Genomic DNA, 13,078 nt, shown 5'->3' on the forward strand with positions numbered 1-13,078 from the left:
GAACTTGCCTACGGATATTTGGTATTGATACTTAAAATGTGAATTGTTCACCACTTTCACTTTTGTAAAACCCACGATAGCACCTGCTAACCGTGCTTAGTCCGATACCTCGTTCGAGCCCGGAAGGACAGTGGGATTACCAGTGCTCCAAAAAGTACCGAACCGAAAAAAAGGCTTATTATTGCATTTTCACCGCAGTGTGGCATACGTGCAAAAAATACCTTTTAGCACTGGGGTGACGATATAAAGCGGGTAGTTGACAGAGTATATAGTTAGCGACCTGCACGTGACGTACGATACGATCCAATAACTGACACGGATTATTGTGAAAGCCGGAAAATATAGTCATTTCCCCTCATTTGGCGACTGGATTTTAACGGCATCGGTGAAATCAGTTTCTCAGACCACTTTTTGGGGGAATATTTCGACTCGGAAACAGCAGATATGGAGCGGGAAATTGGTAAAAGGGTTGTGGTTGCGGCTGTGGTTTGTTTTCTACTTCCGCTGGGATTTTGTCAAAATTCAGGTGAGTGCAAGTTAATATGTAGGTTTTTGCGGGTAATTTTGCCTTTTCATTTTGGACTAACAGATTGAAAAGCAATATTTTTAAACAAATAACGCCATTTTACTGCACCACGCACACCCTGGTGCAGGATTAAAGTAGATTAAAGAATGAAATGACATGGTGAAAACTGAAAACATAATTGAGTTTCATTAAACAAATCTGATAACGTCCATTGTGTTATCATGGATTTTTTTTTGAGTGGCTAATTAATACCGAGCGAGTCTTTTATCGAGATAAAGATTATTTCAATTCCAAGATTGAACTATGACTGATTTTAAGGGTTCAAATCTTAAATTGTCAATGCTTCAACAGTTAGTATCGTTTTTATCTTATTAAGAACGACCCCCAATTCAGATTTGCGGATTTGAACGACTGTTGTGCCAACCAAATAAGAACATTACGTTTTGTAACACAATGGACAAGTGGAGCATTTCACTTTTTACTTCTGAAAACAAAGTTTCGATTCCTATGGAAAAGTTGCGTTAAACGGAAGTTGTCATAATTAAGTTTCGGTTGGCCGGGACGGTGAAGGAAAGATTGGGGTTTCTGTATCATTTCGTTCCTAAAAGCATCGAAAATGGTGTTCATTACATTTTATTCAAGAGCAAGTAAATTATGGAGCCCTTATGACTCCCTTCCAAAACTAAACCTATCAAGAGTTTGTTCACTCATTGGCTTATACCATGCCGAAAATTATAGTAGAATATGCGTGATTCCAAAATTGCATTTACTTCATACTGATTATTTCTTCTTCATGGAATGGCCGTAGCTTTCTCACCGTTTTTATTATTATTGAATACTGTGCTGACCCATGAACAAGCAGCTTTTCAGGGGCTTCAATATTCAAGTCCGATTCATAACTTTTTCCCGATGAATACTGCAATCACACCTTTAGAATTCTGTAACCTCCGGTCGCAAGGCCTGAACTCAAGAGACAGAATGTAAGAACAAGACAATGACCAATAAAAGGAATTTGAAGAACGGTAGCAACGATCCACACCTGACTAAACTATCAAAACATCGCTTTACCTTGAAACGTGATTCCCAAACCATGCGTTTTTGTATAGAAAGGAGAGTTACATGCATTAAAATAAACTGACAACGATAACACGTTTCCCTTTTGACATGGTTACATATTTTTATAAAAGATGATAACATGTTGATAACCGTTATCATTTTTTTGTTTTGAGAAAAGAAAAATGTGTATGTTGTGTCTCACGATCAGACAACTCACAAACATTGAGAAAACCCCCCCAAAATATAATTTTCTTTCAAAATACGGGAATGATTTATAATCACAAACACTTAATTCATGCTCTCCATTCAAGAATGGACGGTATAAAAAAACCACAAATCTACAGTGTCACAAAATCCGCTGCTATATAAGAACCCCATTAATGGCAAGCTATTTTTCACTGAAATTGTTCAATGTTATATGCCTTTAAAATTGTTTTCCGTGGCGGCTGATAATCACGACATTGAAGCAGGTGGGGCAACATTTTGTTAGAGGGGACTCCCTCCGTAAGCGGCGATGAGTCACGCGCTGCTTGCGTCATTCCATTGGGGGAGCGAAGGTGTGCCTTATTTGTGCTCGCTGTAGCGAATAAAAATACGCAGAAAACACTTGAAATTGCCGATATAGGGTTGATTTCGTTAAGTTGTCGTAAACACAAGTTTAAGCGTTGAAAGGAATTGGTCAGGCTTAAATTTAGTTAAATTAGTTTTCGGAATCACTTGCCGTACTGTTGAATATTCTTAATTGTGAAATTATTTTCATTTTGGACGCTTGTATTTTACCCCTCCCCACTCCTCCCCAGCCCTTGAAACTTGCAACAGTTCGTTTCAAGAATAAGAATGCTTAGAAAAGAAATTGAAATTGCTGAATTTTTTTTAAACGATTGATACGGGTTTTTTTTTTTTTTTTTTTTTTATAAAAAAGTGAATTTCACAACTGCATGATAATATTTTTGGGGGAAGGTATATTCACAGACTGTCCCTACGATCGCGGATACACACACAATGGACAATGCATGGTTCACTTGGGCCAACACAATCAACAAACTTTTATATTCATTTTGGATGAATGCATTTTGCGTATGGGCCACTAGCCCTTTGGTAACACTCACAACTTCATTGTGTTCAAGTGACCTTTATTTTTTGCCAGTGAAGAGACCAGGATCACAATAATTCTTATATTTTATTACGCATGTACTTTTCTTAAGTCCATACACTTCAAGCTTTAACACCACACGGAAGTCCTCGTTTCGAATAATCCTCTTTTCGAAAACATCTTTCGAAGAGAAAGTTTTAATCCGCATTTGACCGGATATACCACACAAGAATAACGAATTATTTTCAGTGGGTTCCCTTGACAAAATATGGGAAAAGACATTAAGGGATGGAAGAGGTGACAAGTCTGTTCCCCATGCAGAACAAATACCAGTCATCGTACTTGGACCAAGAAGAAGGTTCTCATGAGTTTAATTTCCCCTCATGTGTCAGTCAACGATATTATTGGTGACATTAAACGTTACATTTTAAATGACAGTATCTGTGACTTGACAATAGTCTTGGAGACATACTGGGACATCAGGTGACATTATCTGTGACATGGCGGGAACATCAGGTGACGGTGTCCTTGACTTGACAAATAGCCTCGTTGACATACGGGGGCGTCATGTGACTATCTGTGACAATTGACAGTAGCCTTGGTGACATACGGGACATCAGGTGACATCATCCGTGACTTGGCAACAGTCTTTAATGAAATAATCTGCGACATCAGGTGACATTATCCGTGACTTTATTATCCGTGACTTTATGAAATAATCTGCGACATTAGGTGACAATACCCGTGCTTAGACAATGACCCTAGTGATATCATCTGTGACTTGGTAACATTTTCTGTTCCAGATGACGTTTACAAGGGTTGTTACCTCGATGGTGATGGTGAGGAGACACCCCGTGTCTTGACAGACCTCATCTTATGCGATGACATGGGAAACGTGTGTCAGACCTCCTGTGGATCAGAGCAAAGATACTGCGAGAGCGGCGAGATGACTATCCAACTTTGTCAATCACTCTGCAGAGCAAAAAACTTCCAGTACTATGGCCTAGAAGGTGGCAACCAGTGTTTCTGTGGAGGTGCCTTCGCAAAACCATTCGTGTATGGATTTGAACTGGACAACATGCTTTTGAACTGCTCAGATCCTTGCACTGGTGATAACAGCCAGACCTGTGGCGGGGAATTCCGAATCAAGCTTTATGAATTTGAAGGTAAGAGAATTATGGCAGAGACTAACTGAACGTCCCCCTCTTAACATTTTACGGATTTTATGTAAAGTCTGAGGAGCCTCCGTAGGAAATGGTAAATATCAGGCAGAATTAGAGCGCATGCATGGCCTATATGATCCTAAGAGGGCGGTATACAGTTTTAATATTGTGTGATTATCAACGTTGATTTATTCACAGAACCCTTGGAGAATCCTGGTTGTTTCTTCCCTGGAGCGGTCCCTAATGCCATAGTGACGGATGTAGGTGTCGGAGTTGGTGAAACACTGTCTTTCACATGTGAGCCTGGGTTCGAGCTGGTAGGGGATTCTACATTGACGTGTATCACCAATCGCACGTGGTCATCAGATAAACTGCCCATCTGTAATTATACGGGCGTGTTTCCAGGTAGGAATATATTCACTGTTCTCAAGAGTTTGTTTACTTAATTTGATATTACACAAGACAAGGCAAGAATACACTGCTAAAAGGTTGGATAAAACATTGTTGGGCAATGTAGTTTACCAAGCATTGGTATGAAATTACCTCATATTGGGTTGAATTGGATAACAACTGTCAAACTATTGGGAAGAATTTGCCCAAGAGTGTAGGCAGTTGATAATTCGACCAACATTGGTCGATATTCATGATCAACCCATTTTGCCCAACTTGTTTTACAGTGTAGTAAAGGCGGTCCCAGAGCGCTCAAAATGTCTATTCAATTGATTCAGATTCAGAATTGCATATTCAATGGAAGCTTCGTTTCATGCATTTGTGTTTCCCAATTGGGCCGGATTTAGCCCATTTGGCGTCACAGGGTCATCCCATACGATAGCACTGCCCGGTTCCAAAGAGGCAGTGTGTCAGCCAGTCAGTCGGTCATTCAGTCAGTGAGGTGCATAGAGGACACATAGGTTGGCCCACTGGCACCAGCCAAAATATGAGTCTTGTGGGGACTTTAAAAGTCTTTTTGTTTTCTCTCGTGGTACTTATCTTTCTTGGTGGAGAGAAAATAAAATCATATCGAAATTGTATTTAAGAAAAAAAGAACTGTTGAACGTGATAAGAAAAACCTTTTGTTTATGCTTTGGTAAATAATTATTCTATCTGTCTTGGTAAAAAAGTGATTAATTTGATGTTTCGTTAAATAATACAGAACCCACAACTGAACTGCCAACCACAACTGAACTGCCAACCACAACTAAACTGCCAACCACAACAGCATCAGCAACCACTACAGAGGAACCCACAACTGAAAAGCCATCCACGACGCTGTTATTAGGTAACACTTTACCTTTAATCAAATAGTGTTTATTACGTTTATTTCCGAGTTGTTTATCCTCTATATTTGATTTAAAATTTGTCATTTTCACTGATACTTGAATGCGATAGATGACATGCTCCCAGAGCAAATAAGACACATAGGTAAATCTTTTCAAAAGTTTAAAAGATTTTAAACTTTACAGGTGCAAGGATGCTTATAAATTATTTGTTCGATCAACAGAAACTACCAGTTCAGATGTTACCACAGCCAAACCTCAAACTACCAGTTCAGATGTTACTACGGTCAATCAGCAAACTACCAGTTCATATACGAACAAGCCCGACCCTACCACCAAGCAGGAAACTCCTAAAACCACCGTGAAAGTTGTCCCAACTAAGCCCCAAACATCCATAACAGGTGCGTTGTAAATAAATTCGTCCAAAACCCAACCTGTTTGAATTACACACGAAATTAAAACTGATTATTGAACATCCTTAAAAACCAAAACATAAGAAACCTCAAATGAGCCATTATGAGCCAACGATTTGTGGGAAGAGACAGTGAAACCTTTACTACAAAAAGATTGTCAAAAGACTGTCAAAATGTCAATTTGGTTTTCATCAGAAAAAATTTAAACTTACGTAAAAAACCCAGGATTGACGTCTGTTTAATTGTAACTGCAAAATTCGCTCAAAAACTATGGCCTACTGAAAACACGCGGCAAAGACCACACATTGAAGGTAAAAGCAGAAGTACGATTTTCACCCCTTACCTGTTTTCCCCCAAATAGATTACCTGCCGTACATCATCGGTGGGGCAGCAGGACTCCTCCTCCTTCTGGTAATCGTCATGATCGCCGCCCTTACCTGTAAACTAAGGTAAGATACGCCAATAAGTTGTTGGAATCTTTCAACGCTATCTGCTCCGTTCACAAGTACCCCCTCACCGGCTAAGGAAGGGGGTGACCGACCGACGCCATCTTGCCTGACAGCAACTCATTTGCTGCGAAGCGCGGCCACTGCGTGTACATAGTACAAATCTCCTGGTGTACGTGCGTCACACACAAGGAACGGTGCGCGTCAACCAGCGAAATGTCCCGCCCATGGGACGTCGTTGCTAGGTAAAAGGGCGCCCTCTTTCGTCGGCGCACGGAGCTCCATCTTTTTTTTGAACCCACGATGTCGGCCTTCACTACATGTCAAGGGCATTGGCACTGTGAATGTCTGGTTGACCGTTTTCTCGAATTTTTGTTCTCCCTTTGGAGTTTTAAACAGTGGTGTTTCAACATTATCAGTCCCGCTTTTTTATCCTGTAAACATCAGTTCAGATCGATTGTAATAACTTGGTCAAGTGTTTTCCCGGCTCTCTCTCTCTCCTTCGTAGCCCTTCGTCAGGATAACTGTGTGGATACCGTTTTGTTTATTCCACCAATATTCTTCCGCAAACTTCACTAGGAATCAACACGAGACGTTGATGATATGGATTGATTGTGGTCATTTCAGATTCGGTAAGAAACTTACAATCTTATCCTTACTTGTTTGTCATTTCAGGAAACGATCCGGGAACGCAAACCAAAACATCAGTCTGAAGCCGGACGACTTAGCCCCCGTGACACTCCTAAACTCGGGTTTTACTGCCGGTGACGACCCAGAGGCCGAAATGCCAGACATCCTCTTAGCCTCCGAGACTCGTCCGCCAGTGGTCGAGAACGAGTACGTCAACCAAGAACGACCGATGCACCACGAGATGTCCACCTTTTCGTCGGGGAAAGGCGGCGTCAGCAACGGCGACGATCCGTTTTGGAAGGATCCCAACACTGCCTACGAGGATATGAAACCACTGCCACCCATGCAACAGAATCCGATTTACGAGAGCGCAGGTGGATCCACAGTGAACGACACTGACAATTCCGCAGAGAATGGTACTAATGAAAGTCCTTCTGAAGGAAATAAAGCGCAACCAGGCAAACGTGTCTCTCAGTATGAACAAATGGACGCTGGCAAGTGGGGCTCACCAGAGAATGTTACCTCTGAAGATGGGGAATCCAGATTTGACAGAGACCAACGTGCGTCAGTCGCTACCAAACTGTAATCATTAACATTGATATGCCCACCCAAATTGAGTACATGTACTGTGCTTGATGTCTTCAGTGCACATTAGTTAAGCCGATTTGGTATTTCCTTCACGCGCAATGACGTAGTTCAGGTCAAAGGTCATTTCGGATAAAGATGTCCGACGAAAACCTTTTGGAACTAACCATATTAAGTGCAGAAAGAATAAAACAGAACTAACACGACCTCGTTGTCTCGGAGATGGCCCTTTACAGACCACGTGTCCTGTGACGTCATACCAACGGGCTACATTTAAGCATTGCATCCGCATTAAACAGTCTCTTTCACCACTTTTACACCATTCACATTTCAAGAGATATACATGCAGTGAAGAAGAGAACCGATTGCTTAAGTTGGCACCACGTGACCACAACATCCATCTATATTTATTCCGAATGACCTACGACGCACTATTTTCAACACATGCGCAGTTCAAATATCGAATGTAAAAATGGCGTTGTGACATGAAATATGGACCTATACAAGTACATGTGTTTACCCCTACACATACATGTCCTTATACTTGGTATTAGGACACGCGGTGCGTGTTTTTGGCTAAATTTTATTTAACCTAATGTATTTCATGTTGTACATATCAGTTATTATGTATTTAGTATGATCCCAATGGTCATGGTGTCGTTTGTCCAAATAAGTCTTCAAGTTCAGGGTTTTATAAAGAATGAAAATAATGCGATACCTCTTTTATTGTTGTAAATACAAATATAAAATGACATTTGTATCCGTTTGTAAAGTGCTGGTTCACTTGTAAATAGAGTTTTTCCTTTATACATTAATCAATTATTTTGTACTTGCAAACTTTGTAATATTCAAACATAGAATTGAAAAGTATTCAAATATATAGGTTTTTATCAATTCCACAATTATTTAGAGTATTAATCGTTGATTAAGTAAATAAGTGGATATACATGCAGGTATTTTTAACTGGTGAACCTTTGAGCCGATACGTGAACGAGTTAATGAATTGGAATAACATGTGGCTGTAAAATGTCCGAGGAGGATCTAGGAAAAGTTGCTGCATGCACATGTCTGAAAAGAGCGAATGGTTCCCCCTCTCTGGAAAACAGGTTTACAGGCATTTCTGGAGTTGGGCCTATTTGTGGCAAAATTAAGAGAAACACTAAGGGGAATCGGAGAAAAAAATTGGGTTGAAAGAGTTTTCACAGTGTGAGTAAAATGAATTTTTTTCCACAGGTTTTTCTTAAGGGTTTTTTCGAAAAGAAAAGAAATGTCCACACTACGTATGTAACCCATTATGTGTGTGTTAAATAGCGAGTGTGTTTTTGTTATTAGGGGAGGCGGCAAAATAGAAAAGTGGCCGTGGATAAATCGAAGGTGGGAGGGGAGGCGGGACATCATTTGACGTTTGGGAATGAGTTTCAGCCTGGCCCAACAATTAATAAAGGATTACCATATAACATCAACGAATTCTAACTTGTTGGCAACAACTCATTGATTACAAGATTTTTAGTCGTGGTCGTTCGGTCAATCGTGGACCCTTTGTTTGTGCCCCAATTTATTTGTCCCTAGTCCACGATTGCCAGTGTTTACAAACGTCCAGTCACACACGAAAAGTTTTAAGCAGTTTAAGCGTCTCTTTCAGAATTTTTGATTCACCATGGAGGAAGGACGACTGCAACAATCCCAGCATTTTTCTAGAAGTCTAGATGCTCCGTTTTGCGATCTGACCACTTTAACCAGTTGTTGCAGGCAAAATATTTTGACGTACACAGTGGCTGCCTCTTTGCAACGTCACTTAAAAAAATGGTTCTTTTAATTAATTATTTTTTTTTGGGGGGGGGCATGGCCCCCGTTGTAAGAAAACGAGGTCTGCATAAAAAGAAATCGCTGTTTGTGTAAAGCTGACGATATTTTTGGCTCATCATCACTGAAGGTCCACCGAGGCCTGTCGCTTGGCATAGAGAGCTTCAGTAACTAATAGGGGGATCGACAGCAATATAATTCCAGCAAACAAGCAGAGAGCCACGCTGAAACTTCCCGTCCACTCGTAAATCTGCCCTGAAAATAAAAGAACAAAAATGATATTCCCTTTTTGGTGCTAGTAATATGTTTACGGCCGATACCTCACAAGTGCCATCTCAATCTGAACCTATCCTACATGTACATAAAAAGTAATCATGGCTATTTAACGCATTAACGACAAAACAATTGTCGAATGAAAAACTGCAAACTAAAAACTCCTTGCCACAGACTATTAGATATCAACATACATTTTCGTTCAATAAATCTGCTCGAGAGAATTATTGTTCAGTTGAACAGCAAAGTTAGGCTACAGATCTTGCATGAAATGTGACAAACAGAAATTGTTAACAAAAAGGTGTAATGTAGACACATATCTCAAATTGTCAACAAACCTGATATCAATCCGCCAAGTGTCCCCGCAACACCACTAAACATTCCTTGCCAGCCCAGTACACTAACCAACCGGTCATCCGTCGTAATGAACCGTGACATGACATCAATGGCTTGGAACATCACACCGTAACCAACGCCGACGAGTCCAGTAAGAGCCAACTGTCCGATGAACGGTCTGACGAAGGCGTCTAGGAGGAGCGATACACATACGAGGCTCGTCCCGAAACACCCACAAAATGTCATGGATGGTTTTATACCGACCTGCTGAAGGAGAGGCACTATCAAATTTCCAATGGCGTTGCCAACTCCGTACGAAGTGGGAAGAAACGAAGCCTGGATTTCGCTGAGGTTCTGAAACTGCCCATGCGAAACCATGAAAACCACCCACGCATAATAGGTAAAATTTGCTGCGGCTTTCACACCAGTCAGCAAAACAAACCTAACATCTGCCAGCAATGCAAAATCCATTGCTTCCACGACGAGTCGGCAACACTGCCGTGCCCTTTTACAAGGGCCTGGATCTGAGCAACTTGTACCATCGGTATCAGTTTTGTCATTGAGACAAATTATCCCTTCTCTACATTCTTTGCTTTCGTCCTCATCGCTTACCGGAACTTCTTGGTACTTCTCAGTGTCTGGTGAAGAAGAAGATGGATCCTGTCGCACTAACATAGCGCACGCCACCAGATGAAACGAGACACCTCCCAGTAAGAGCGTGGTTCCTCTCCAACCATAGGTGTCAAGAAGTACCTGGGTCATGGGTCCGTAAACCATCATGCTAATAGGAATACCCAAATTCGATATTCCAGCGGCGAGTAGGAATTTCTCTTTAAAGTATGAAGCCATTGTTGCCAAGCTAATGAACAAACAAAATGCAGACCCAACACCTGAAAAAAGGGTTCAGAAAGCAGATTGCTTGATGTGGTCAACTTTAATGATACCTTGACGTAAAGCATAAAAGGCTGGAATAGCAATAATAAAACACGGGCACCAAAAGATATTTGAATCACTCGATAAACTTTATCCCCTCAGTTGTTTTAACAACCTTCACCAGTGCCTGGTATTATAAAACAATTTCGAACAAAGTAATTTACCTGCCAATCCCACAATATAAATGGTCATTGCCAAAACGCTGGTTGATATGGACGTCAGCATGAAGCCTAGCGTACCAAGAAGTCCACCAAACACCATCATGGGACGGCTGCCCAGCAGGCGACACGCAGCTCCGACGACAGGCCCTGCCGAAATAAAGGAATCACATTATATGACATGACGTATCAACCAATGCTGGCTTTGGACTTCTAAACAAATACGTTTTACAAAATATGAAAGGACAACCTAGATTGTACTACGGATTCGTTTAAATGACAAGAAAAGCATCAAGTCTGTTATGGTGATTCTCTAAGGTGTAGTTATCAGATCCAAGATGGCCGCCATTTTTCAAAACCTCTGTCAAATCGCCTTTCCAAATTCGCCGAGTTCGAAGGGACACACACAAACCCAGGCCTCGCATCGAGCATTACGTCGGTTTTCACTCACCCATGCAATGATGCATTATTCCATAGAAGATTAAAACCCATCCGACCAGCCACAAGTCGCTGTCCAGGTCGTTGGTCATGGGAATGAGGAGGACACCCAGCGCTTTCAAGTTACCGTACACCACCAAATTGCAGATGAACAAGGTGGCTACCATGATCCAGCCCCACTTGTCGTCGTCGTAATTTTCAGATGACGCCATTTTCGGAAATGATTAGTCACCAGTCACAACGATGATGACAACAGTGAGCCTACATGATGATATATTTCGATAGTAGGCCTACGCGTTCAAAGGGACGACTTTTCTGTCCCAACTCACGTACTGTCGCTTGAAGCCTTGTCCTAGGGAGTGAAATTTTCCATGATGAATATTATGCAAGTCATGCAGTTACAGGCGGCAGGTTCATTATTCGCCTCAACCCCACTTCTTTACACTGTTTCTGTAGGCACATCAAAGCCATCCAATTGAATAGACATGCAATGCGTGCATTTGATCTTATGCATCATTATTTCCTTTGTGAATGAGGTAGTAACGAGTAACGAAATGTACATGTATAATGTAGTAAACAATATCTGAAACAGCCTTGACCACAAGCACTGTAATAGAGCCGCGGCTGCAATGATATCGCAATGGAATTGTGATAATTAACCATAGCGCTATATTAAATTACTATTTGCATATCTGCGTTTGTATTCCATGACAGGTGTAGCGTGAATATCCGACTCCATGAAATGTGTACTCATTGGTAGTAGTGCGCACGCGTGAGTACGATACTATGCTATTTTTAGAATCGTTTGGGGAGCCTGACCTGTCACGTGCGAGGGATTAACACATAAAAGGGCAAAAGGGGTCCGATTTTCATAGGAGTCGGATTTTCATGTGACACCGGTGCGTAATCGAAGCCGATACGCCCAAAACCGAAATGCACGATCAGCAATTGAGCGTTTAATTTTGCTCTACGCAAACAGCGCGGCGCAACGTGTGCGCGTCCCTCCGCTGCATGCAGATGCTTTTCCCCCGTGACGTTGTTTGAACCGTCATGACGCGCTTAAGTTGTTTGCAAACATCTTCTTCTTGCGCGTTGCATTTAGAGTACACATTTTAATTCAATCCATCTATTTTGATTGTGTTCTACAAACACGCACATAAATTCAAAATGTCTGCGCCCGGAGTGGCTTCAAAGCTTCTCCGCGCCAACCTCGTCCCCAGTGCTTACTTTATTTCCAACCGCGTTTCCAATAGTAAACCCTGGATAGGAAACTTTCTTCCTGTATCCTGATTGGATACCGCAATTTGCCAGTAATGGAATTTTATCGTGTACTTGGTGCTATTATTCACAACGTGCAGTACGTGTTTTCGCGATCATTCGTCCACGCCTTCTCGAAAATACTAATTTCCTTTACAATTTGCTCATATTAATATGAAATATGATACTGCATGTTGTCTCGATAAGATCGTAACAGTTTGATTTCAAAAATCGTGTTTTCGTAACTCACGCCGTGCTCGTGCTGCTACGAATTGACTCTGTTTTTACCCCCGACACCGCATACAAAAACAAACGCTAATGTGTAACGCATATCCAGGCACCAGACTGTTCCTCATTTGCATACGTGTGCAAAAATCTTGCACATGCAAATGATCCAATACCAGGGTGAGAGAGCAGGTAGTGGTGGGGGCGTACTGCTCGACACCCTGGGGACGAGGTTGTCTCCGCGCGCAACAATGAAGAGTTAGCGCACTAGTACTTTAATATAGCTCTATGTAATTAACTCATCTGTCATGCTCTGTAGACTTCAATGCTCGTGTTGGCTCTGACCATCATACATGGCAGGGCATAATAGGGAACCACGGTATTGGAACATGCAATTCAAATGGTCTCCTTCTTCTCACAAAATGTGCAGAACACAACCTCATCATCACCAACACTTTGTTTCGAC

The 13,078-nt window shown here is 41.5% G+C and overlaps 2 protein-coding genes across 2 annotated transcripts; one reads left to right on the forward strand and one right to left on the reverse strand.

Moving 5' to 3' along the window:
• Positions 1–177: 177 nt before the first annotated feature.
• On the forward strand, positions 178–8,641 carry LOC119729252. Its single transcript, XM_038201841.1, has 7 exons — positions 178–526; positions 3,479–3,841; positions 4,037–4,243; positions 4,992–5,117; positions 5,340–5,516; positions 5,890–5,977; positions 6,650–8,641. The coding sequence occupies exons 1-7, from the start codon at positions 445–447 to the stop codon at positions 7,188–7,190; spliced, it is 1,584 nt and encodes a 527-aa protein (XP_038057769.1). The 5' UTR covers positions 178–444; the 3' UTR covers positions 7,191–8,641.
• Positions 8,640–11,749, reverse strand: LOC119728133 (monocarboxylate transporter 13-like). The gene is made up of 4 exons (XM_038200208.1): positions 11,144–11,749; positions 10,699–10,842; positions 9,604–10,491; positions 8,640–9,247 (listed from the first exon to the last, which is right to left on the reverse strand). The coding sequence occupies exons 1-4, from the start codon at positions 11,340–11,342 to the stop codon at positions 9,114–9,116; spliced, it is 1,365 nt and encodes a 454-aa protein (XP_038056136.1). The 5' UTR covers positions 11,343–11,749; the 3' UTR covers positions 8,640–9,113.
• Between the last annotated feature and the right edge of the window lie 1,329 nt (positions 11,750–13,078).

The sequence above is a fragment of the Patiria miniata genome, unplaced genomic scaffold (assembly GCF_015706575.1).
Source record: "Patiria miniata isolate m_02_andy unplaced genomic scaffold, ASM1570657v1 HiC_scaffold_20, whole genome shotgun sequence".
Classification (NCBI taxonomy): Eukaryota; Metazoa; Echinodermata; class Asteroidea; order Valvatida; family Asterinidae; genus Patiria; species Patiria miniata.

Excerpts from the sequence above, each read along its gene's own strand:
- LOC119728133 (XM_038200208.1), bottom strand. The coding sequence starts at position 11,342 with ATGGCGTCATCTGAAAATTACGACGACGACAAGTGGGGCTGGATCATG. Across the intron at positions 10,843-11,143 it reads AATAATGCATCATTGCATGG|GGCCTGTCGTCGGAGCTGCG; the intron begins GTGAGTGAAAAC and ends TTATTTCGGCAG. Across the intron at positions 10,492-10,698 it reads TTATATTGTGGGATTGGCAG|GTGTTGGGTCTGCATTTTGT; the intron begins GTAAATTACTTT and ends CCCTTTTTTCAG.
- LOC119729252 (XM_038201841.1), top strand. The coding sequence starts at position 445 with ATGGAGCGGGAAATTGGTAAAAGGGTTGTGGTTGCGGCTGTGGTTTGT. Across the intron at positions 527-3,478 it reads GGGATTTTGTCAAAATTCAG|ATGACGTTTACAAGGGTTGT; the intron begins GTGAGTGCAAGT and ends TTTCTGTTCCAG. Across the intron at positions 4,244-4,991 it reads TTATACGGGCGTGTTTCCAG|AACCCACAACTGAACTGCCA; the intron begins GTAGGAATATAT and ends TAAATAATACAG.